The 27,195-nt window shown below is 42.2% G+C and overlaps 1 protein-coding gene across 6 annotated transcripts in view; it reads left to right on the top strand.

The window, feature by feature from the left end:
* Positions 1-9,744: 9,744 nt before the first annotated feature.
* Positions 9,745-27,195, top strand: part of LOC143213225 (uncharacterized) — a 32,775-nt gene continuing 15,324 nt past the window's right edge. For 3 of the 6 annotated variants that reach the window (XM_076432896.1, XM_076432905.1, XM_076432888.1), the window contains exons 1-4: positions 9,745-10,097; positions 19,887-20,128; positions 21,756-22,393; positions 23,603-24,390. In XM_076432896.1, the coding sequence (XP_076289011.1) occupies positions 19,889-20,128; positions 21,756-22,393; positions 23,603-24,390 (1,666 nt within the window). In that variant the 5' untranslated portion in view covers positions 9,745-10,097; positions 19,887-19,888. The remainder of the gene's footprint in view (positions 10,098-19,886; positions 20,129-21,755; positions 22,394-23,602; positions 24,391-27,195) is intronic. The other 3 variants (XM_076432862.1, XM_076432880.1, XM_076432870.1) reach the window with 2 other exon arrangements.

Raw genomic sequence — 27,195 nt, 5'->3', positions numbered from 1 at the left:
TCAAACTTTATTTCATTTAAAAAGAAACGCGTAACATTCATATTTGTTAAACTTTGTTCAAAATCTTCATCACGAGTGCGACTGATTAAAATACCGCAACGGGTTAAAACTCTGGGATCGTGAAGTGCGTCGCTTCTTGATGCGTTTAAATGTCTCTTCGTTGACTTTCAATTTATAGAAGCTCCTCAGGGATGACGCCAAAATTTTAAATGTTTTGTGAACATTTTCCTCTCGAATTACGTAAGAAAGAGGAACCATGAATTTCTTTCTGTTTTCATTGTTTTGACCTACTCCTCGACGTTTCTCGCGCATTCGAAGATTCGAACGCCATAAACCAGCATCGTGGGAACTGCTTCCGGTGTACAGGAATCTACGTTGTAGACACGATCGATTTCTAAAGCTGTAAACTTCGATTCGACCGATACGACGCGCAGTTTCCATTTAGGGAGGCAGTAGACACAGCGAGACATAAATTCCGCCCACGATTATCCGTGACACCCCCGACTGGGTAGCTGCCAAGAGTGGTAGCGATGGCAATGGGGCAGAGATATTGTCGGGTAGGATTGACGGAAGGCCGTGTGCACCTCTCTCTCTCTCTTTCTCTCTCTGTACACTATGCGATGGTGTTCGTGTGAAAACAGGTCACCGAAGAATACAGCCGACGCGTGAGAATAATCCAAATACCCTCGATATGTTATGAAAACGACGGGGCTGGATCGACGTAGATGTTAGCCACGGTTATCTGTCAATTTACGACCCGTTTGTTTCTTCGTAATTCCGTGGTCCGAGCAGCGAATCGAGCTTGCACGGAGGCGCTAAAGAAATCGATTACTTCCTTCGGCTCTGCTTCTTGTGCAAAATAATTATTTGTTATGAATTTTCGGAATTACGATCAATTTGATGTTTGATACCTGATTTGGTTAGTTCATTGGAAAATTTAGACGAATAAATGAGGAAATGATAGAATTGTTGATGAAGAAAATGGCTGGGTGAAATATAAAACAATAATCTATTAGAAAAATTTAAGAATGTTGTAACGTGTTGTTTTTAATGCAACAAAATCATTAAGGGATGAAATCAATTTATATTATTACTCTTGCTGCCCACAATCAATGTAGAACATTTTTACTTTGCATAAAGATCCGCGGTCTATTGATAACTTTGTCGTCATCTCTGTGATTCGAATATACATTTTACGAGTTCGACTAAACAATGAACTAATTTTTAGTGTTATAATATAAATTTCATTCGTTTATAATTGCATGATGTCCTCGCCGATTTCTTATTCAGGTGATCAACGAATTAGTCACACAACAGCAAATTATTAGTGTGTATATCTTGCAATGACTGCTGAACATTTCAATTTCGCAGAAGAATCCGCAGTCCGCAGATCAAGAACTAGTCCCTCAACAGTGTCCGTTTTCGGAGGAGCGTGCCTAATGTTCGAGATTTCCCTCTCCCGCTTCGGGCCCTTGGAGAAAGGGCAGGAAGGAAAATCGCACGGGAGGGCAGGATCGGGAAGTAGTCCGTGCTCTCGACGGGAGGTCCGGGGCACAGAAGGATCCAGGACACGATAATGAGCCCTCATTCTCGAGTCAAGCTCGTCATTGTCATCCTCGCCATTCACCGTCGTTGTATCGTATTATCCTAACGTAGAATAGCGCGTGTTACCGTTTCCTCTCTGTCTCATCCACTTCCTTGAACTTTCCCTTGGATCCTCGTTGGTAATCCTTGCGAGCAGCTGGATCCGAAGAGATTCGTACCGAGATCCGCGTGAAAATTCGCCTCTAATTGAACAATTTCCCAAGGAGATTGCCGACAGTCGTTGGAGTGACCGTTGCACCCGATGCACTTTTTTTACGATGAAAATCTGCCAGTCACGGGAGAGTCATTTATTTAAAGAAGGAGTTGGTGACACGGTGATGATGATTATGGTGGTGGATGCTTTGAAAGGAACGACTATTATTCATAGAACGCGATCGATTATCCCGAAAAAATTAAGGGCAATGATTTCGCAACATCTCTCTCGGCAGCATATGGTGGCCTGGGATCGATCGGTGCTCCAAATAAATGATAGGGCTTCGACAGGGGAAGAGGATGCGAAGGGAAAACACTCGGGAATCTGTTTGGCGTAAGGTTATTTCATACAGAATTTTCTACACATATCTCTGTCACGGCGACGTGCTTTATTTCCTGTCTGGATCGTGCTTACCCCACTGTATTCGAATAAAGTGTCTAGTATATGCATTGATAGGTGATGCCACGAAAAATAAGTCTAATTTTGAGAATTTCTTACGGGAATGTAACAAAAGAAATTGATTACACAGACTTCGAAGTGCGGAAGAAAATTTTTTGATAATAATTTTGTTATGAAATGTGAAAGGCAGAGATTACAATGAAGTACAATACAATACATTCGGGTATCTAGTATTTAATACTTTGAATTTGAACTAATACACTTTGGAAATGAAAAGTTTATTTACAGGTCTCCGCTACACAGACTTCGAAGTGCGGAAGAAAACTTTTTGGTAATAATTTTGTTATGAAACCCTAATGATTAGGGTGCCTAGTATTTAATACTTTCAAATACTGCACTCTATTTCCAATCAGCAAAGTATCGCGGAGTGTAGTTGAATGAAAAATTTGATCTAATCGCGAGCATCGAATTACGTTCCCGGTGAACAGCGAGGCAGGGGATGCTCCAGAAGGGTGGCGACGTTTTCCAACGTCCGCGGACCCTAATTTCAAGAAAAGGATTTGTCGGCGAAACGGTTTCACAGATCTTTGGCGGCCACAAAAGCGGTGGGGTTTCCTCAAGAGACTCAAGAGATCGTTCACGGGGGTTGTTTTCAAATACCGTGTCCCGGTGTACACCGGAGATACTATCGACCCCTCTTCAGGCTTTTCACGTTCCTCGAGAGTCTGGACCTTGTTCCTCGATAAAAGGGTTGCGAATCAAAGGTTTCCGCCCCGGAGTCAAACCGGAGGGCTAATTTTCGTGAAGCACCCGGGGCTCGAGGCGAGACCGTCCCCGTGAATTATTGCACCTTTTCCTCGCAGGTGCAACGATATTATCGATTCGGAATCGTTTCGATTAGATGCTGAAGGGTTTGCAAGGAACCGGCCCCATTGTCTACACCTCTACACCTTGTGTATATTGTTTCGTTGGAGGGAATGCGATCTGTACTTGGTGTAAATCGATTCGAAAACGTAAATTAATATTTTTCAGATGAAGAATGAAAGTGCATAAGAAGCTTTCGCTTTTTCCAATGTACTGGAACGTTTAACGTGACGATTCGCGGTTCAAACAGCCTAGCTGTTCGCTTGATTCTACGAGCGTCGGTTGTAGATTACGATCGATCAACGTTGGCCGCAGCCCCGAAAGGATTAACGAGGCTCGCAAGTCTGGAACGAGGCATGAATCAGGATTACCACCTGCCAGGATTTACGGCCGCGCTCATTGTTCCGTCACGCGCTACTTTTTGGTCAAGAGGAAAGAACCGATTGCGCGTATGAATATGCAATTTCATCGACGGCTGGTCACGGTCCGAATCGCGCCCCGTTACACACGGTATGACACGGCACGCACTTATGCGCGTCGCATTATCACGGTTCACCACGGTCTGTCCAACGATCGGACGCAATTTCCGTCTGTAATTCAGAGGGGGTTGATTTCAGTCGTGTGGGACACGTTCCACCCCTATATCTGTCTTAATCGATTGCTGCGTCTACGGTCGTAGTGCCATCGAAATTCCCGATTAAGCGAAGGCGAAGGTCGATCGGGCAGCAAGGGTTGCACGGGTGATTATTTGGAACAGGACCTACAGATTCCAGTGACCTTCAACTATATTTTATCATACGTCATGCTTCCCACGAAAATCTTCTACGTGAACAAATTTTTTCACCTCACAGATGAGACTAGTTTTCATTAAAAAATGTCTTCAAATAATTTCAAAGAGAATGGTTAAGAGATTGTATGTGCAATGAGACGGTGGTTTTTAAAAATATTTTATACGTCTCACACACAAGACTATTCTCAACCAAAAAATGTTTATAGACACTTCGATAGTGAAGGAATACACACCCTAAATTTCAAAGAGAATGAACTACCGGATCGTCTGAAATAAATTCCCAAAAATTCGTTAATTTCGAGCAGCTTCGCCACGTTCCCCCAATAACGGCTTGGAAACGACAATGGTCGATTAGAGCGCCTTGACGAGGGGTGCGTTTCAAATAGACAGCACCCCTTTTGTAGTTTTTGCCTCGGTTGTCTCATCTTCCGACGTGACGTGTTTATCTCCTTATTGTCTCCACACGCGTCTCCGCATTTTGACGGATTTACGTTCGAGAATCCTGCACTCTTCGATTCCCGCTTATCGCGCGCGTTACCACGCTCGACAGAGCGTCGCTCTCTTTTCACCCTTATCACCGAGCTTTCAATAACCGACGTCCATCCAACGATTATCCGTGACTGCTCGGAGCAACGTCGGATTCGATTAACTTTTGTTTAACCGCGCGAAGCGGCTCCATTCAGCCGTCTCGGAGGCGTTACACAATCGAACGAAGTTGAATGTATAGTTGATATAGTTAACGATCGCCGGACAATGTTATTTGAGGGGGCGACGGCGATCGATGGAAATAATCGTCGCGTACGCTAATAACTCTTTAACGCAGCTGCCCTTATTTTTTTCGGCCGCGGCGCTACGCTGCTCGCGTGCGCATTATTCATGCAGCTGCGTTTTATTTATTATTCTTGATTTCCCTGGTGCTTAGGCCGTTCGAACACCGCCGCGTGGAAATTTATAATGTCCACTTGTGCCCGTACTATTCGACGTCGCCGTAATTATGTGCCATATTTCTTCGTGGTGTCAGGCAAATCGCAAAAAATCGGTCTTTATCTGATCGTAAATCTCGATTGACAACAGTAAAAGAAAAACAATCTCAATTATTTGCGGAAGGAAATTATATTTCGGAATGAAAATTGTTAAATGATATTTATTCTTAAATAGTTACGAATTTAATAAAGAAAGTGCTTAAAACCTACTATGCAGTTTTGATTTCCAAGATTGGAGTACTACTTGTGAAAGTTTCGATTAGTTTCAACATCGAAGTACTTGTAAGTATCTTTTTGAAACTTGTAAGTACTCATTCCGAGGTCCGATAACAACTTGTATACAATGAATACTTTTCAAGTATAAGTAATCATTGAAACTTTTATTGCTTTTAAGTAGTAATCAAAACCCATGAAATGAAACTTGGTTATTGAACTTGACTCGGATTCGTGAGTACATATTGAACTTGATCCCATCCCTAGTTATGGCTACCATAAAGTCGTGTTGTGAGGGTTAATCGTTTCAATAATTCGCGAGCAGTCCACCTGCCAGCGGCAACTAAACTCCGAGAAGTTTTTCAGTTCACCTTCGCTCACCTTTCGCAGGAAAATTGGCCTCCGCGAACAATTCAAAGATTTATACGGTCTTTATGAAGAGCGACGATCTCTGGGGAGGTGTCGATCAAACTTCCGTCTCGTCCGGGGCTCAGGGGAGGATTACGGTCTCGTGAATATACTTCCAGGGCCCTGCTATATCCCCGTCGATTATTTCGTTAACGAGAACGTCGAACGGTCCTGCATTTCGCTCGTGTTTTGCAAAAATCGCCGGACAATGGGGGGCGTATCGTTTAGGAGTTTTCGATCGGCGAACGTGGGAACGAGGAAACTCGGAATACGAACTGCGAAAGAACAGAGCGAGAGAAATAACGAACAAGGGATAAAATATATATAGAGAGGAAGAGAGATAGAGAAGCTTCTCCCTCTTCTTCCTTCCCGTTCGCCTACTCTCGAAAAAAAATCCCGTCGAATCGTTTCCGGACCCGCGAGCCCGAACAATCGAACGCCGCTCTAATTTGCCGAAGGACCCCTCCGCTCGGGAAAAACTTCCTAGGAAAAATTGGGGTACGTGTGCCCTTTTTGCGGGTTTTTCATCGCGAAATAAAAAGAAAAAACTGTCTCGACGAGGACTCCCCTTATTCCTCGTGTCAAAGCCCGGCGACGAAGTCGTTAGGAAAGCGTGTTTCAAACGCGACTTGTCGAGCTTTTTTCGCCTATTAACCGATGCTTACGGGCACCAGGTGAAGAACTAGGAACTGTTCAATCCTCTTGGGAACACTAGAGAAAGGTGAGCTTTCTATGCGGCTTGTCCATCATTCCAGTAGACAGTGTTGCAGAAAATATCTTTTCAAATTGACGTCTATGGCGACTGGGTTTGAAGACTTTATCTCGGGACGATTCTTGGACGATTCAATAAAATTGTAATGGAGTTCGATCAAATTTAGTAACTGGACAAATAACGATCCTCTCGGAGGAAGTGGGTGTATTTAGGGAAAATGAGACTGGTTCTTTCGACAGAATAAGAATCATCTGTGTGAATTATTACTTCTCTTTAGAATTTTAACGCGTCCGAAATAGTGTAATGATTAGACCGTGGATTTTATGCATTCATGAGAAAAATGGGTACGTATAATTTCATGCAGCGGACATGTTAAAAATATTTAAGGACATCAATGTATTAGTTTCAGCTTAATAGGATGATTGAAAGGATTGGCTCCTGTGGTCTACAATCAATGCAAACATTTTTATTTTGCATAAAGATCCGCACTCTATAGTAATGATCCTCTTTCATATATCCTCAATTTTCTCATAAATGCATAAAATCCACAGTCTAGAAATTTTCAGAAGGCTGTTAGGCAACTGGAATTCAGATTTGTCGGTCGCGATTGTTGCCAGGATCGCCATGTACACTAGAAACGGACCCACTCCCGTGCAAAGAGAAAGTTCGCTAAGAGAGACCTACCCAATAGTTTGCGTCGAGGGTTCAGGTTCCGATCTGTTTACCCGTGGGTCTTTCTAATCTCTAATCTCGCCGGTTGTTTTCTCCACGGTGGACCTCGAGCACCTCATGGAATTTACCTGGAGACAGAGGTCCAGGTAAAAGCCTCCTTCGGTCAGGAGAGTTGAGTTATTATTTTGTCAGCGTTGGTGTAAAAGAAGAATTCGTCGACTGAGAGACCTGGGTGCACTTTGCAAACGAAGAGACGGAAGATGACGATGCAGAAGAAGGAGCAGAGAGATCCTCGTTCCTGTAGTTGAATATTTTAATTTCAGAACATCTCACCCAAGTTATCCTATTTCTAAAATCTCCCCATAATGTACTTATAACGTTGTTTAAATATCTAAAAGCTCTTGTGGTCGCTGATGACCTAGATGATGATGCGACCTGTATAAATAAATGAATTAGACCAGGGTGCATTTTGCAAACGAAGAAGAAGCGGATGAAGAAATAAAAGAAGAATCGGAAGGCGAAGAGTAAAAAGCGGAGAAAAGAAGTAGTTTTGCTCCCGCAATTGCACTTCTTTGTTCGAGCGCGGTTCATCTCGGCACTCGGCCGTTCCATCCGCAGAGCCATTGACTGGGTTTTAATTACGAGTCAAGAGGTCCCTTGTCTCGGGGTTCTTTGTTCCATGGTTTCGGTGCGGGTACGCGTTGCGTTTAAGAATACGCGGACCCAGGGCCGCCTCTAATTATGAGCGAGGATATGCGGGGCCTTGTGTTCGCATCGAAATCCGCCAGTAATAATGAAACCGCTTTATTCTCGATAAAAGGGAGAAGGATCCCTGCTCGATATTCTCTCGTGCGCGAGCAAGAGCCTCCGAGAGCAGCTGTCCCGCATCTAAACGGTTCCAGTTACAACGTTCTTCGACTTTTGTGAGGCTCGCCCGCGACTTCCTCGCGGAACTTCTTTGATCGTTCCACCTCGGCTTTCGCGAGGGTAACGAACGAACCACACTTTGCCGTCAAAAAGATTGGAATACTTTATGATACTGATACTTACCCATATTTCATCCCCTCAGAGGTTTCCTAGCACTTCATCAATTCTTTGATCTGGGGAACTTCAGCGACGATGTCATATTATTTTCTTTCAACTTATTTGCTATTTTTATACCTTCTTTTTGGATCAATGTTAATCTTCTTATTTCAGCTAATAGAAATAGCTGACGATTTGAACTGGTTGCTAGAAAATTAAGGTAAAGGTCACACCAAAATTTTGCAACACTACGATCTTAAAGATGCAGAAACAAGACTTAGCACTTCACCCTAAACGTCCTTCCGTCCTCCCGAAGTTCTTCTACCACTCGGCCAGTATCAGTTTTTTCTCTCACATGATTTTCTAAAGCTTGCGGGACGAAGATCAACGAGACAGGGGAAGAAAGATCTCCAGTTCGCCGGATGAATATCGATCATCGGGAGAGAAGACACCAGATGCCAGACAGATTCTGAATGGATCTGTCGAGAGGCTCGCGATCGAAGAATAAGTCGAATTCGTCCGAGTAATTGGACCGTGCGCGTTTCTCGAAGAAGATGGGAACAGGAATCGAAGTCCCGAAAAGAGCGGGAGAAAGAGAGTTCCTTGGCACGTGCGGGGGAGTGCACAAAAGAATTCGGCTATTGCCTTGAGACCCCTGTCCGACCGGAGGACGGTTACTCCTATTGAAAGTAACGGCCGGAAGATTGTCGCGTGCCCGACAAAGGTCTCTTCGAGTTCTCGATCTTGTTACCCGGCTCTCCTTCCCACTCGTCAACTGTAATTCGCGGTGATTGCTCGAACAGTTTTTTTTAAAATGATTATCGAACATACACAATCTATACAATTAGCAGTATCCGATCGATTACTACACATTTAAGTGTTGTATGAGGTATTACATCAATTTTATATCCATAACATGAAAAAAATAATATATCAGGACGTTAAGTATGAAACTTGACACATGTGTTTGAAATTTGTGTTTTATTTGTCAAGTTTCTTACTTAATAACCTGGTACAACTGAATTATTAAAATAGCTCCGACTGCAAAGGGCTAAATTGTTCATTCATTTATTGGTTCTAATAAATGAGATCCTACTGATTTCACGAAATGACCGAATTTTCGGATTAATTCCGGCAATTTGATGGGAATGGCACATTGTGCTGTTGCATGAAAGAATCGAGGGCGGAGTAGAATATCTCCCAGTTCAGAAACGATTGTACTCAGTCTAGAACGATGGAGCAATGACGCAACGAGCCAAGAGAGTTACAACACGGAGATCCTGTCCTGAAGATTGCTCCTTTAATGGTACTTGAAAAATAGAAAAACCGAGGGTCTGGACTAGAATAGTCCCCAGTCTAGAATAAAATATTTTTAGATACTTGAAAAGTACAATAACTCACCCGAATAATTTCAAAAGAATTGTTTCAACAGGTCGTTTGGAATAAATTTCCAACAATTAGTTGATTTCACAATGGGGGGTGATCTGAAATGACCGAATTTTCCGATTAATTCCGGCAATTTGATGGGAATGGCACATTGTGCTGTTGCATGAAAGACTGAAGAAGGGTCTGGACTATCATAGTCCCTGGTCTAGAAACGATTGTATAGTTTGCAACGATGGGTGCAACGACTGGAGGAGTCAGTAGAGAGTGCAAGGATCTCTGTTGCAACTCTGTGGAAGATGCTATCCTGAGGATCGTCCCGTTATCGTCGACTAGCATTCCGATCGGCGAAGATCCTGTACACCCACCGGCACACACCGGCAATCATCGAGCGTCCACCTGGGGCGAATGGAGTGGCTGGCGTGGTCAGGTCACCGGGTTCGAGGAGTAGAGGGGATAGAGGTATAGTACGGAGAGTATAGAGCAAGAGAGGGCCAGTCTCTCCCGTTCCGTGGGCTCACCTAGGGACCCTTTTTCCTACATAAGGCCCGCGAGACTCACCCCACCACGTCGCGTAGGGAACCGGCGACCATTCAAGTGCCACGTTCCCGACACCTTTCTGTGCGGTGCGCACCTTTGCGTGTTCAGTTCGCAATCGGTTGTCTCAGGAATCGGACCTCGTTGCTGTTCGCTCTGCTAACTGCTAGTTGCTAACTATCTGGGCTCTTGTGACCGGGTGCGCGAATTATGTGCCATCACGTTGATCGAACCTGTGATCGGGATTGTGACTGATACGCGGTTTCTCGACTTTTTTTGGATGTACTTGCACCGAACCCTCATCAAGGACACGCAGTAAGTAGATACTGTATACATATAGCGCGCGCGTAGTCTGTTCGGTTGACCAGGTACCGGTTCCACGCCGCGGAGATATTCGGAGAAACGATCCTCTCTTCGCAACGGGCCGAACTTGAAGCGCGCCTAATCTCTTTCGACAAACCGGTTAGGTCTAGAGCCGATGTATTGTCGGTCCGCGTGGAATCGCAATAACGAACTGCCTCGGCAATCGTTTGTATTAACTACCTTAAATTGAGTGTCAAAAGAGAATTTTAGTCTTGGTAGTGTAACGTTGCTGAAGAGAGAATCGAGTAGTCGAATGTTGCTCCGGAGGTAAGCTGAAGCGTCTGTTTACTTTGGACTGTTGAAAAAGGATTGGTGATGTTCCTTTGTTCTTAATCGAATTCGTTGCATTAAAATTTGTAACTCCGAAGAGGCATTAAAAATTGCTACTCCACTATTAGAAATACCGTTTGTATTTCATGAATTACTAGGTCGGATGAAATATCTTGGTTTTGGAGTTGAAGCAGCTTCGAGGGCGAACAGTTAATATGGACGAGCGGTTGCATGCGAATTGTACAGAATGATAATTGCAAAAGTTTAATCGAAACACGAATACTTCAGTGACGTTGTTCGCGTGCTTAATACGTAGAATATTTTATGGGCAAGACAACGTGGAATCGAGTTCATTCCATTACATTATAGGAGGATCTCTTGTACATTTATTGTGTTACAGAAGAAACGTATAATACAAGTCGTATAATACATAATAATACAGTAGTATAATACAATTCGAAAGAATTCCTACCGATTGCTAGACGTCTAATTGCGCTATAAATAAATACACACAAAATGAAGCAGGGTATACGTAACAAAAATATTCGGAAGTAGATGAAACGTCCGAATTCTGGAGTGAAATTCGCTTCGAGTATTTACGGTATGAAAATGAACGCTCACATATCATCGCTGTGCTCCAAGTTTTTATTCCCCAGTTCGAGACAGAGCGAATTTACCGCGCTCATTTCGCGAACGCGTATTTCGTGTTCGGCTGCAATCGATCCTCGCTGTTCGAGCGGCTAATGCATAACTTGAAATCAATCGAAGGGCGTTCCGGTGTAACTGCACCGATATCAGCCAGTTCTTGAATTGTTAACGACGCGAGTCGATGCTCATCCCTCCCCGAGGCTGGCCGGATCTTTTCACGTCTCAATTCTTTTCGGGGTCTCTCTTCGTTTACTTTTCCTCGATCGATCAACGCCTCCCGCCGCATAAAACTGGGCGAAACGCCTCCGGTGCACACGAATCAATTTGAAATTTGATACATTCTGCAACGTAGTTGACTGTTTTAGAGCTTGGGAGTTGAGTTACCTAATTGTTGTTAACACAATTCGCTTTGACATTTATTTGAGGGGCCTCGGAAATTACAACCACGGTCCTGGCGTGCCAAGTGGGCGTGGCTTAACTGCCCGCGACACTGCCGGGGCAATCTTTGGGAATTACGCGAATGTGATGGGTAATTTCGATGATTGGTCGAACAATAGTCCTTGTTTTTCTCTGTCGAACGTTGGAAGGTAGTCTAATTGTAAGGGTTAGGATAAGGGGAGGAAAAAGGAAGGTGGCACATCTGCCGAAGGAGGGGGAAGGACGGAGGATCGAGAACGAAGGTCGAAAGGGAAACGGATAAGGAGCGCAGAGGGAAAAAATCTGAAAGGGACTGGTAACGAAGGAGCCAGTCTGCCGGAGGTTGGTCTCGTCGTGGGTCCTATACAAACTTTCCTGTCAAAGTTGGAAGGACTACGGTGGGTCCACCTCGGTGGAACCTTTTTTTCGAGGATCCCTCCATTTAAATGGCCAGGCGTTTGTTCGTCCAGGACTCGTTTCACTCCATTGTTCCTGTCTTATTTTTCAGGCGCGTCCTGAATGTCCGCAAGCACCCTTGCCTTAACTTGCCCCCGAGGAAAGGGTAGAAGCTAGCCCGAAAACGTGCAATGCGACTTCCTTTATAATCCGCAAATTTCCAGTTTCATTTCAATCGGTCTATTCTACGAATGGCCGTTTACGCGCAGTATCGCAGGCTTTTTATCCGCTTAACCCCTGCCTTGTCGAGTCAGTTGTGGAGATTTTCCACAGTATCTACTTAATATTAATGGTATTCACTTCTTTTAAGTCGGAGCATGAGCTTTTTGTTGGCAATGATTTACTGGACCAAGTGTAGGTATGAAAGGAATAAACATTTTCTGTTTCATATAAAAATTTTCGTTCCATTAAAAAAATTGAACGATGTTAGTACACCATTGTGAACTAATTGAAATTATTCAAAGAGGCATTTTCACCTAATTTGTGTTTCTTAAAATTGACTTTGTTCATATTCGTCATACAATATTAGCTTTTAAATAAATTTTGTGTAATTACAAATTAGTAAATTTTTCAAACATTTCGTTAATTCGCACGCAATTTTGTGGAAACGATATAAACATAGCAATTCATTGGACACAAGGAGAGGGTTGAGGGTTGTACGATGACCCTTACGATTACGACATCCAACTGAGAATTTGATTGATACACAATTATCCAGAAACACCACAAACATAGCAATTCTTGTTCATACAATAAGAACGTTAAAGGGTGTGCGAAGACTTTTGACCAACTGTACGAAGAAAGAAAGACTGTCGGTACCTCTGATATTTGCAACTTATATTTCACCCGGCCAGGAATTCAGATACAATTTCATATAAATACTATAAACGTAGCAATTGAATGAGCACAACAGAGGGGTTGAGGGTCGTACATAGACTTTCGATTATACAATGAGGCTGGCAGCCCTTTCGATTTGCAACTTAAATTTCGCTAGTACTCGGTGTTCGCAACACTGGTGGAAGTTTTTCAACGGCCTGGGAATAAGGAGCAGGAGCAGGAACTACAAAACGGCTGGGGACAGGTGTGCTCCAAATAGGCGCGGGCTTGAAAGTCTGTCTCTCGGTGTTTCCTCTGGGTCCGAGTTTCCTGTCCCTGCTCTCTCCGGATCTCCCCGGGTTTCGATTCCTCGACGTTGTATCCCGTTCCGTTGCCGAAAACCGAGCTGCGAGCTACCAGAACCCGATGAATGCGCGTTTGATTGTCCTCGGCTTTTGGGCTCTCTTGTGAAATCCCTCCGTTTTTCTCCCTCCTCGACTCGTATGTCTGCTCGTCTCACCTTGCTCGTTTCTCGCCCCTAGGCTCGTCGTACTCGACGAGACACGCGGTACCATTCCAAGCGAGAAAGAGGGAGAGAGAGAAAGAGAGAAAGAAAAGCGGCAAAGGTGTGTGCGCGCCCGGGGTCAATCCAATATAAATCAGAACCGAGTCTCCGAGTATAAGTCGGAGAGAGAAGCTCCAAAGGAGCCGAAGAAAGACGGCGAAACGGACCTGAAGGGGAGGAGGGTTTTTCGCCACGATGAATAGACTATTTTTAGGGACCACTCGCGGTCTGTACACAGCCCTGTACAACTCCTCGTCCATGTAGACTACAAGCTTGCAGGATTTCACTGTGTGCGCTGCCTCGAGACGACGTTTTCAAAAGGGATTAGGTACGAAGTGCTCACCTGCCCTCCCCCTAGACCACTTCCTCCCAGCCTCCTTGGGGCCCACGAATCTCTCGGTTCTCCAGGAAACTTGCCAAGACTCCTTTCCTTCTCCTAGGCCTCTTTTCTATTCTATCTTCTCTCTTCTATCCGTGATCTGACGTCTGATCTCCAGCTGCGATCGTTCACCGTGTACGGAGAGTATATTCATTATTAGACTGCGGAAAAATGAAAAGGATACAAGAATTCTTCAGAAATTAAACAGATGATTAAGCATATGTCTAACAGAAAACACGTTTCTCAGTTTGCGAATTGTTAAAAAAAAACGTTCTGCGAATGGATCGATCGTCGTGCACTTAAAATTCTTCGTTCTGCAAGAAATTGAATGATCAGGAGGAAAATGCAGGGAGTGGTTAATAAGCGCAGCTGTGCGGGGTTTCGATGTCGTAATTATTGGCCCACGATAAATCCAGAGTCCTTGGCCGGCAGCGCGTTTAGAAAGGGGGACGGCGGTGGTCCACCTGTGAACCTTATCGTTCCATCTAACGATCTCCGGTCTATGTATCCAACCGACAAATGGCCACCGTCGATGCCCGAGAGAGAAAGAGACAGAGTACGAGGGAAAAAGGACGACAAGCTCGGAACCTGCGTGCGTTACAAGCTGAGCGGGAGGAAGCAAGTGCAAACGAAGGGTTGGCCAGTGTGCTCGCGCGAGAAACGTTAAACTGCACCGTCGATTTACGCTCGGACCCTTTTAACGGCCTTCAGACGCAATCTGCGCGCGTTCAACTTCGCTGCAGCCTTTCAATTAGCCGTGCCCCGGTAATCGTTCACCGTGACGTCTAGGAGACATCCCTGCGAACGGACGTCCGACCGTGATGCACATTTACCTAGCAAACTCTTCGGTTCGCGGAGTTTTGCTTCGCCGACCAGGTATTCTTTGAGCTGGAACAACTTTCCTGGAACTCCGCCGGGTAACCTGAAGCTTTTCGAAGTATTAGAGGAACTAATTGATCGGATACTGTGCCAAGGGATTTGTTAAAAATTGCGAAGGAAAAGACTGCAGAAATCGTACTTATTATTTCTCGCATTCATTTTAATAAGTCGCAGATGACAATAAAATTTTTAAATTCTTCTGATATGTTCACTATTTTATGTTTCACCAATTAATTGTTATCATAAATCCATACAATCATAATAAGCTCGTAGAATTCTGGGAGGCAATCGTGGAAAATGCTGCTGATTTATTTTCGATTGGGGCCAGAATTTTTACAGCCATTCTATGATTGCTATGCAAAATACGAATGCTTCTGTCCCTGCACGGGATCGGAACCGTTCGGCTTACTGATTCTGACCCTTCGGGATGTTTTCTTTCGGTGTGTCGAGCAGCAAGTGCAAAACGACGATATTAAATCGTCCCAAGTCCTCGTTTCCCATTCGAACGCGACCGTATCCGTTTTATAGCGTGTAAAATATATCTGCGCGGGGGTCGAGGGACACGATCCCGTGTCCCAGAACCGAAAAGGGGGGTTGAGACCCAAGTTCCCCCGATCGGGTTCAATCCATTTCAGGTCTCCCTTTGCCTTGTCAGATCCCGCGAAGGACGAGTCAGGATCGAGCCCCGTAGTCCTTCGACCGAAGAAAGAAATAAAATAGGGCGACGGTTGAAGATTTTAACATGCTTGCGAAAGCAGCACACCCGACCTACAGACCCCCCGATTTTTTAATGTATTCCGTGAAAGCTGTTTTTAACGACCGAGTCCCGGGGGATGAGAAGTCCGACCAACCCTTCTAGAAGACGACTCGCATCCCCTATTAGCGTCTATTAAAACTTGGAAAATTCTTTTCCGTCCCTGTCGTCGATAGGCTTTGTCTTGTTCTGCGAAATTAAGGATCCAACTATCGTGAAACATCGATATACACATTTAGACCCAGTGTAACATAGCAATTTATGGAATAAAAAAAGTAAATTGCCATATTTTCAGCTTTGAATATACATGAGCCTACTGCACCATGTACGGGGCGGTTGGTTCCCAGCGAACCTTACATAAATTAATTTTTTTAAGCGCCCTTAATTATCTCTATAATGAAAATTCCAATATATTCAGACTGAGCTGGGTTCGGATCTAAGTGGGTTAAGGGCGAACTTGGAAATGAATTCAGTAAACGGAACTTTATTAAGATCTAGGAAACGTAAGAAGATCGAAAAAGTGAATGAAATAAATTTTGTTCTTCTGTAATTGACAAAATTATAATTATAACTAGACTGAGGATTTTATGCATTTATATCAAAAATTAAGAGAATTTAGAAACGCCAATGTATTATTTTCAACCCACTAAAATGATTTAAAAAGTTAAGAAACTTTTTCATTGACCCCTGTTTCTTAAAATTGATACAGCAAATTTTTATTTCGCATAAAGATCTGCAGTTTAATTATAACTGTTCGGATATAAATACACGCGAATCTTCTATACGGTTGCTGTTTCATGCAATCGATGCAAACAATTTTTATTTCGCATAAAGATCTACCGTCATTCCCGAACCACTGCACTTAATTAGTTATACTGTTAGCCGTACACTGTGTTTTCTCATTACGTGTAGCCAGACAGTTTGTGTAGCTAGATAAACGTGCAAGGGTTCAAGCTGCCGACAATAGAAAACGAGAAGAAAAGAGAGTAATGGCTAGATCGTGTTCAAAGGGAGAATCGAGCCAGCAATAGAATTTACCGCCAGCATCATCGGTCGCGCGATTAATTTGCGTGAAACGCGCAACAGAAGCATCGCGAAAACCGCCGGGCACAATGCGATTATTCACGGCCCGAGGAGAAGAAAGAAGGAACCATTAACGGTCTCGATTTGCCTCCTCGAGGGTAACCCCGAAGAAAACAAGAAACACCATGGATCTTAGCACGAGCTTCGCCCGTGGACCAGCCCCATTCCACGCTTGAAGGGAGATCCACGGAAGAGACCGATCTCTAATTCGGCTCTGTGTGATCGAGAACGATCTCTGGAGCGAAAGAGAGCAGGTGAGGGCATCGACTATGCACCTCGGTACCTCTTTCTGCTTAGACATGAAGGAGAACGATCATTACTAGATTCCGGATGTTTATTCAATTTTTGTAGACGAATTTTTAGAAGGTGGTACCAGATGAAATTCTATTTTAATTGGTAATAGCATTTGTAGATCCGAAATAAATAAAATCGTGCTGAATTCTGTTGAGTTTAGCATTTTTTTCAAACTTTTATAAGCCACAAATGCATAAAGATCTGCAGTCTACTCATTACTAAACTGCGGATTTTATGCACTTATGCTGAAAATGAGTGGATGGTTGGTAACTTAACTATTAGAGACTATTAATTAGCTATTAAAAAGAGTAATAAATTCGTGATTGGTTCCCGTGAATTGCAGTTGACAGAAACAATGTCTAATCGTAATTTAATTCTTGCTCAAACAGCGAGCGTGTTGGGGACGTTGAAAACCATCCGAAAAACGCAATGCAAGTGCAAGGAACTATTTGTACAGTATCGTTTACACCTTCTACATGATACGAATCTAAGTCTCTGGTGCGAAACTCGAGGGAACACAACGGGAAATTTTTTTTAATGAACAGTAGCACGGTAGGCCTAAATGGATCAAGTGAGGGGAACGGCTGCGTTATTCGATTAGATACCGTTTCCACGGGTTTGTCGAATATAAAGGACTGCTCGCAAGAATCCACTGTGCGTTGAACCGGTTTAGGCGACGTATCGCCATAATCTGTGGATGATTCGCAGGCCGAGTGTACTGGCCGAAAGTTTGCAGAATGATTTTTCTCACGGTGCCGGTGGCGCCGAAAGTAGTTTCGCGGCTCGAAGGACGCTCGGAGGGAAGTGAATGGTCTCTCTCTCTTTGGAGGGAAGGGTCGTGGAAAGAATAGAATACGTTAAAAGAGGAGGACGGGTGAAATAAGCTTAGATAGCGATCGTCTCGTTTGTGACGGTGCTTCGACACCGAGCTCTCTCTTTCTTTCTCTCTGTTTCAAGCCTCGAGGTCTCGTGCTCTACGAGACCAGATGGAAAGCACGGTGCAACACGGTCGGCTTCCACCATATGGGCAGGTACCCATACTGTTTTAAAAGGGCTACCGCGTGTATGTACGGACATGCGACAGCGAAAATGCCTCGTGTGCGTGCTTGGAAACGCGTCGGTGCGCTGGCGACTCGCTAGCTTGCGAGAATGTGTATGTTGCACACACACATCTACGAGAAGTAGTGTCGAAACGGTGAACGCGCGTGAAAAAGTGCGTGTTTCGGGACAAGAACGCGTGCGCGGCATGGTAACAGCTTGTATGCAAATGAATGCATTTTTATACCTACTTCTCAATGCAACTCGTTCAGCCCCCCTGAGGAACCGTTAAAAGTGAAAACCTGCTACTACTACTGCTGCTGTTGGCATTGCTACTGCTCTGGTGCTTTTGTCGCTGATGGGACCCCGAGCTTTCTCTACCTGTTTCCCGCGAAAATGTCTACCCTTCGGAGACAAGTCGCGCCCGTCAAACGCTATAGTTCCACGAGAATGATCAAGATGCGCTAGAGTGCTTTACACTTTACACGATCCCTCTGGTATTGCTTTTATGGTAATTTTGTTTATTTTTTAATCATTGAAATTATAAATCATTCGGTCATTACTCGAAATTCATTCGAGCACGTATTATTATAAAAATTGTGATGAATCTAAATAAATTCAGTCTTGTAATTTTAATAAAACAATTAAATTCTTTGCAATTGTAGAGACATCTTGACGAAGTATTGTTCATGTTTTTAGAAATTAAGTCGTTGCGGTACCATTTTCTTTACAGTTACAGTGATTAGAACGTCTTCATCCCGAAAAATGTAGAAGAGGAAAGAAAATTTATATTTTTTGTACAGCTACATTTATTTGAATGGTTCAACATTGATTCCAAACGAATCAAATTTTGTTTCATCTGAAAAGAAACACATAACATTCATATTTGTTAGACTTCGTTAAAATCTTCATGACGAGTCAGACTCGTTAAAAAACGGGAAGGGGTTTAATAGAGAAAAAGTCAATCAAATTGCCTAATCGAATCAGCGATTACACGGGCCAGCGATCATCAGTCCCTTGTCGCTGACAGTGCTCGTTCATGTTTCCTCTCCGTTGACCAGAACGTCTGACCAGAGGAATTACATGAACGGCCGTGGTCGCAGGAATCGCGGGCCCGTTTAGCCCGTCGAAGGTAAGTGTTAAGTCGTGAAACCGACTCAGGTGTGTAGGGTGTTTCACCTGTTTCGCTGTTTCCCGTATGCCGCGACAGGTGCTCCAACCCGATAGGTACGTTTCGTCACCGACTCCTTTTCTGTTATTCTACTCTCGTTCGCTTCCTCTTTTTTGTCATTCCTGGGGACCGGCACGTAATTTAAAAACGGACACGATGGCGTTTCGTTAGCTGGGCCCCGCAGAACCCATGGAAGAACCCCGGGACTCATGGGAAATTGTCGAAGACCCTAACTCTTATCGCAAGGCGATCGTCGTCGGCCAAAAAAAGATATGGGCACCCTTTAAAACGGAATAACTTCCCTTAAACGAGTCCGAACGACTTGAATTCTATTAAGGTGTTAGGACTGATGTGTAGAACAATTTTGGAAAAAGACAGAATAGTTGAAACTGTGAAGAAGATGTCCCTTTTTCACTCACCACGAAAAATTGCTGTACCATTATTCAAAACATTATTTGCAATATGGTGTTTTAGAGTTATTTAAACTGAAATATCTCCTGAACTACTAATTTTTCGACATACATAGGTTAGTACTTTTTTTTAACGAATGTCCAGCTGCATCGATTGATGTATTAAAAAATACCTTATTCCATTTAAAAAAAATAAAGGTAACCTTCATATCTCCAAAAAGAAATTACATAAAAACAAAAATTTTGTTGGTATCGTATGAGCCCCATTTTACCATTCAACTTTGTCCTTCAGACATTTGACGTATCTTTAAAAATACAACAAAGTAAAAATATTCAAGGTGGTCAAGTTAGATGAAATACCCTGTAGAAGAAGAGAAAATTTACAAATTAATTTGGCTGTCTCTTAGTGAATTGTAGGATCGCGTCCCATGATGATCGTGTTAATTGTTGAGGGAATTAGTTAGGGCGTCGAAGAAAATCGATCGAAGTCTGTATGAGGAGAACGTGCGCAAGTAAGTCTAGCTGCCGTGCTTACGGTCCCGGTTTTCTTTCTGCCGACAGAGATGCTGAAGTGGACGGTTTCGAGATCGTTGTCAGCGAACAGCTCGACGCCTCACGGTCCACCTAGCCTGAACAAGGCGCCCCGCAGACCTTTTCGGGACTTGTCGAACACGCCTCCCGCAGCTGGAACCAAAACCCGGAATATTCCCGGTCAGACCGTCGAAAACGTCTCGGCGAGGACCACTCCGGCTCGTCGAAGGAGATGCAGGAGCCATGGCAGCGATCTGAGAACCTATTTCCAGGTATTTCGCAACTTTCCATCTACCTGGACCGAAAACTCAACGATCGAAACTGGAAAACCACCGATCAATACGTTGGATCTCTTCGATCCTTCAAGAGGTCGATGTTTTTGACGATTTCGCGGCTAACATGGCTAGATGATAGAATTTGCATAATGTAGAACTTCGATTATCCGGACATGAATCCTTTATTGTCTGAATACTCTCAACAAAGAGATAGTTCGATTTAACCCCTCGCAGCGCCCGCGCCCTAGCGGTTACGTCGCCCCGGACAAAAAGAAAATTGCCAACCCTTAAGAATATATATATATTTTTTAAATAAAGGTACATATATTTTTTATTTTCAATAAAAATCAGATAATTTTACTTAAATTTTAATAAAAGCAAATTTTCTGTTAATTGGGTATTTAACACATCGATATTTTTCTCACACTTACAGCCAAAATGGCGCCCCGGACAAATGTCCGGGTTACCTGCCCTAAGAGCGGGCCCTGCCCCTCGACAATCATCACCCAATTATTCAATTTCTCGCGATTAACTAAAATGTATATAAATATACGAGTAATATAAATAGACAGCGGATTTTATGCATTTACGAAAAACATGCGCACGCTGAAGAACATGCGAATAGCGCATATGTCGAAAAACAAGCGTGATCGAGGAGACGACAGCCGGGAATCCCCTAGTTTTGTGCAAGCTAGTCGGTGTTCTATCGATTATTCAACTCCATCGCGAAGATCGAATTGAAATCGGGAAATCCTACATTCAATACAAAAATGAGAAGTGAGAAAATAAACTTTCATTTCACTCCGGTTTGTTGTAGTTCCGGCAAAAAAGTTTTATTTTGCATGAAAGTCCGCAGTCTAGTTATGAAAGTGGTGAGCCTTCCAAGCGTTAAAGATCTACTGCGGAATTCAGTTAACAATCATGTTCCACCGATTAGCTCGGGTAATCGAGGTTCTACTATATTTTTCAATTTCTTTGAGAGCAACGTTAATGTTGAAGAACTCTCTGAAGGTAAGAGTAAGAACTCCCTTGAGTTAAGGAAGAACTGTGTACAACATCAGTTCGCAACGTGAGTACTAGTGAGAATTACGATTCGCGAGGAATAGTATACAGGGTGTCCCACCTAACACTTTTCACGATTTTTTTAGGTATTAGGTTGTCCCAAAAGTTTCTTTAATATTGCCAAATAAATATTAGGTTGTCCCAAAAGTTGGTTCTCGATTCATGCGGATAATGCAAATTCATATTAGGAAGTACTAAAACATTATCATAAAGATTATCGCGTTGTTAGTGTTTATTTAGCAACATTAAGGGAACAGATTACGAAAGAAACCTTTGGGACAACCTAATATTATTTTCTCAGATTACCGCAAGTATACTTGAAAAATGGTGAAAAGTGTTACGTGGGACACCGTGTATACATCTAGGTCGGACTCTGAAGAATCAGCGAATACAAGTTCGGGGATGAAATAAAGTTCAAGGGTGAAATAAAGGTGAAGGATGAAGTAGAGTCCGTGGAAGAGTGTACCAACAAATGGTGACCTCACTGTCAAATTTCGCGAGCGAATCGTCGATGTTGCAGGGTCGTTGGAAAGAGACTTTTGACATGAATATCTTGTTGCAGGCCACGAAGCCTACTTTGCGTCCTAACAAGCGTCAGTCGATGTCACGCCAGCCGGAGAAGTCATCGGTCACGGAGAGCTTTTATCAGAGCACGCCTCGGGTCGACACTGACATCGGTCCGCTGACTTTGTTCCCCGGAGGAACCGTTGGCAAATGTTCGACAGCGTTCACGCTGCCAACGGATCCCGCGTTGTTCATGAAGACCAGGCCGAAAAGTTTCCAGAGCGACAACGAGCTGCCGCAAAACATCGTGAACGAAGCTCGAGCGAACTTGCAGTCGCACGTCTCCGATTTCTTTCAACAAATATCGATGGCTACCAGTCCTGAAGACGTGATGGAGGCTGACTCGGTTCCTCTGGCGAAGAATAAGCTACTGTGCTCGCCGAGCGAAGAGCCGAAGACTAAATTCCCAGGATGTGCGAAGATGACTTATCTGCCGAAGCTAGCTAGGATCACGAAGATCCATGCAAGGTGTAAGACACCTTATCATAACAAGAACGGGCAGGTTGCTGCGAGTCCTTTCAAAGCCAAGAGTCACGGCCAAACACCGCTGGCCGGGAAACTCTCGAACTTGGCTATTGACCAGGATCTGCCTAAATTCGAAAATATGGACAACACCGTGACGGAAGTCCTCAACAGGTAAGGTCGTTTGCAGCGGCCATTCTGGACGCGTTTCTGACGGCAGAGTTGGGCAAAATGTAATTTCAATTACAATTACAATTACTTACCAATTACTGTAATTTTATTTCTGCAATTACAAGTAATTGTAATTGGTAGTTGCAATTACTTAACGCCAAAATGGCTCTAAAAAAAGTAATTAGATAACTTTTTTTTTTTGATTTATTGTTTTACGTCGCTTCTTCAACTGCTGTGGTTATTAAACGCAAAGTAATTAGATACCTACTCAATGGAAATGTCTAAAAACAACAAACAAAAAGCATATGTTAGGAAATATTTATTATTCATTAAATATTTATTTGTAGCTAATTATTTGATATTTCAAAAAAACGATTACCATTATTTTTCAAAATGACCCTCATTTCAAAGTTGGAGTCGGATAATATATAACATATGCTTTTTGTTTGTTCTTTTTAGACATTTCCATTGAGTAGGTATCTAGTTACTTTTTTTTAGTGCCATTTTGGCGTTAAGTAATTGCAACTACCAATTACAATTACTTGAAATTTTCAGTGTAATTGTTCTTTTAAACCACTAATTTTTATCTTTAGGACCATTTAACCGTTTTCTTATTGTAATTATAGTATGTAATTAAATTACTGCCCAACTCTGTCTGTCGGTGATTATTAGATTGCGGATCTTTATGCAAAATAAAAATTGTCTGCATCAATTGCAAGAAATAGAAATTAAATTGGATGCTATTTCTACCCTTAATGATTTTAATAGAGCAGAAATATATGTATATTGCCATCTTCAATTTTTTAAATTTTACTACAATTTTGAATTCCATCTACTCAATTTTACTATAAATGTGAAAGTGGTTTCAGCTATAGCTCCAAAAAATCGTATTATCATGAAAACATGACTTAATCCACTTTGATAATCGTTAGACTGTGAATTAAAAATAGACACTGTTAAATTCTTTCAAACTATCTCCTGTTTTAAATTGCACCTGTTCACTTTGCCAATAAATGCATAAAATGCGCAGTCTAATAATCGCCAAACACAACGCTAGTCGGGAAAGAATAGGTTTCCAGTTCACGGAATCAATTCGTTACTCTAATTGACACTTATATCTGTGCGATGACCATCCCCATTGCTACTGATGCATTGAACTGTGAACACAATTCCGAAATTTGTTAAGTAACTGTATCGATATGATTGAATTAGGGAGCAGGAGCTGAACTTCTCCGGTAAGACGGTGGCAGAGATCCTCCTAGGTGATGCAGAGGAAAGGAAAAAGGTCCTGGAAGGTGATCGCGACGAGGAGACCATGGTGAAGTCGGAGCACACGTACGAGACGATCGATGAACAAGAAGAGATCGTCGAGGACGAGACGGCGTGCCACAACGATAGCTCGGTATCCTCGGCGAGTCAACTGTTAGAGGATCCTTCTCCGATGTCCTGGGCGTTCACCTCGCCACCTGACGAGCTAGATGGAGAGTTTACCTTGAAGAGGCAACGCGGTATTCGGAGAAAACGTCATCGGAAAGACAACGAAAAGATGTACGAGGGGAAACGAGCCAGAAGACGATTGTCCAGTGGTAGTCCATCGACCAGTGTGAAGTGCGAACTTCCTCAAAATGGTCTGATGGAAGCTGTGAACCCAAACGTGAAGAAGCTAGCTCTGGAAACGGACCTGGACTCGACTCTAGACGAAAAATGCGAGTTCGCTGCGAAACCGTTGTTCAACAATCTAGATGGCCCTCGGAAGGATGAGGATCTCGGAAGAAAAGCTGGTTCTTGGGAACTGGACAGTCCGAAATCCACTGTTACAGATGATTTTCAGAGCTCCAAATCATTTCCTAATTCTGTGTCCAACACGCCCGAAGCGCCGTTGGTAGCTACTGTCAGAAGATGCTTGAAATTCAGCCCGGAGAGCGAACCGCCAAGACCTAACTGCCATGGATCCATCGAGATCGAGTATTCTGTTGTCGGTGATCAGATACATGTCAGAGGTGAGCATGTGTTTTGCTTTCTATATTCTGCTCTGCCGATCTTTTCTAGGTTTGATGATTCTAAACGTAATCTGAACATAAATTCAATAGGTTCGACCTTTAGTTATCTAAAGAAAATGAAATTCATTTTATCTGTGTTGGCATTGAAAATTATAACGCATGTTGTCATACTAAAAATTATTTTCATATTTTGCAATCGGGTAACAAAACCTTCGAATAATTCAATCAGTCTTCCCTACCAGTTCTCCAAGTCTCTCGTTCTCTAGTCGAAAACAATTGTCTTCCCGCTTCTTCAAGATGAAGATTCGTCAGAATTGTTTCTATTTGAATAATGAGGATGTAATCTACCCTAAAATTTCGGTTCTCCACGACTAGTGATCCTGATTTCTCAACATTTTTCATTTCTCGAGAAATGAGAAATAAGAGAATTCTCGAGAATTTTTAATAAAATAAAAAAATATTGATTGGAATAATATTTATCGGAAGCGCAAAAAACTTTAACTCAATGTTTATTCCTGTCCAATATGTACATAACTTTAGAAACAAGGAAAAAATAGACGCTTAATATAACCGATAAACTTATTTATTTAAAACCGAACTTTTATAAAGTGAAACATTACGCTTTTGTTTTGAAATGACTTCTTAAGAAGCATAATGCGTCTAATGTAGAATCAGACAATCCACTTCTTTTTTTTGTAACAAAATCTGTAGCCGTAGAAAAATTTCTTTCATTTTGTGTGGATGTTGGCTTTATTGTATGTAAAACATCCAAAAGTTGCTGCAGATTGGGTGTCCTTTTCCCAGTGGACTCAAAAATCTGGAATTCCTTCGTTAGAGTCCGGAATTTATTTTCTTCTGACGCTAAACTCTTGACACTAAATTCTTTAAGGCTATCAGCAATTTCTAATTCCAACTGTTTTTTCAGTGATAGTTCCTCATTCTGAGAATCTGAAAGTTTTTCACTATTTTCATAAGAATCATTATCATTGTTATATTTTCCGAGAAGCCTGCTTAGAATTTGTTTCGCCATTTTATACATATCTGCCTTGGATGTTAAATAGAAAAATGTATCTCCTGAATCTTTTTGCAAAGATTCTGGATTATACAGATATTTCATAAGGGATACAACAATCTTGTCTCTTCTTTTCGATATTTCTTCTTTAATAACAACAAGAAACTCGTTACTCAATTCAGTATTAAGTTTTTCTAAAGTTTTAAATAAGAATTTAAGAGCACCTTCAGCAGTTAATAATGTCGAATCTTCTCTACTAAGATTTTCTATTGTAATTCTTATAGGCTCTAATGTTGCTAATAAAATTTCGGCAATTTTAATATATTCATCGTTCCACATGTAATCAATATTTATTTCAGACAGTGCTCTTTTAATAGGATTCCGTACTCTCAAAAATCGTCTAATCATAGCCTCCATAGTGTTCCACCTGCTTTTACAATCCAAAATGAGTTTTAATTTTGTATTTTGTTCTTCCTCTATATATTTTTGTAGAATATCATTATTTACCGGCGAATTTTTAAATATTTTTACCATTTTTCGAATTGCTGTCACTGTTTCTCTGATTGTTGGTCGTAATTGAACATTTGAGGTTTCTATTGTTTCGACATCGGAATCTGAATCGGCTGAATCCTTATTTTCGTTTTCTGAAAATCTATTGTTCTCGTCCGAATCACCAGATTGGGTATCATCAGTATTTTTTTTTACATAAAATATTTTTAAAACAGCTAAATGTACCCCACGATTATAACACAGCTGTTGACATGCCGGAGAGAGTCGTCCAAATTTTTGCGTAACAGGCGCCCCATCACTTATAACAGCTAGAACGTCTTCTTGTAGTGAAAGACTAAAAGAATTTAGTTTTACATTAAGTAGTTCTAAAGCTTTCTCAGCTGTACAGCTTCCATGAATTGGTATTAACCCTAGATTGGTAGATTCCTTGCTACTGTAATACATATGTACAACCATATATCTGTTATTGTTTACACTCGTCCATTCACCAATAGATATGCTGAATTTTTTGTTGTTTAACTTTAGTGTTTTTATTTTTTTAATTAATTCTTCTTTCTTCTGCGTATAATAGCCCATCATTAATTGCATTACATCTGATGGATTACGGGGGAGACTAAATCCATTGATCGATAAACTGTGTCTTATAAATTCACTTTTAGTGATTCGATTAAATGAAAATCGATCAACAGCTACCAATTTCGATATTATTTCTGACAAAATTGGTCGTGTAATAAATTGATTAATTGTTTCATCGTCATCCGAATACCGAAATCGTTTGACGGATTTAAAACCAGAACTACTGGTACTTGGTTCACCCATACTTTCCACTCTTTTAAAACTGTGAACACCTTCAAGATGCCTACGAAGACCTATGGTTGCCGATCCTTTGCATGAAAGCTGTTTTTCACAAAGATTGCAGGTAGCAGATTCTTTGTTTTCATTTTTTCGAAAATATTCCCAGCAATCTTTGTACGTCTTATTCATATTGACAGGCTAAAATATTATGATTAACCAGATTATATAAATAATAAATACATAGAAATTACAACAAATAAATTATAGTAACAATAACTAACTTGACACCAACTATGCACGAACGAACACAAGAACTAAACCTTCGTTCTTGGAATTCAACCGTAGACTGCCTGTTTGTTCACGCAGAACAGAGAATCACGATTAACGCGATCGTCAATTTTTCCGAAGTTTCATCGCTGCCGCCTAAACATTGTATCACATTGTGTCGTACAGCGAACATCAAAGCACCATGTGCATTACCTGACATC

Source organism: Lasioglossum baleicum, chromosome 1 (genome assembly GCF_051020765.1).
Source record: "Lasioglossum baleicum chromosome 1, iyLasBale1, whole genome shotgun sequence".
In the NCBI taxonomy this organism is placed as follows: domain Eukaryota; kingdom Metazoa; phylum Arthropoda; class Insecta; order Hymenoptera; family Halictidae; genus Lasioglossum; species Lasioglossum baleicum.
The sequence above is the reverse complement of the archived record's forward strand: the minus strand, read 5'-3'. Positions and strand labels throughout refer to the sequence as shown.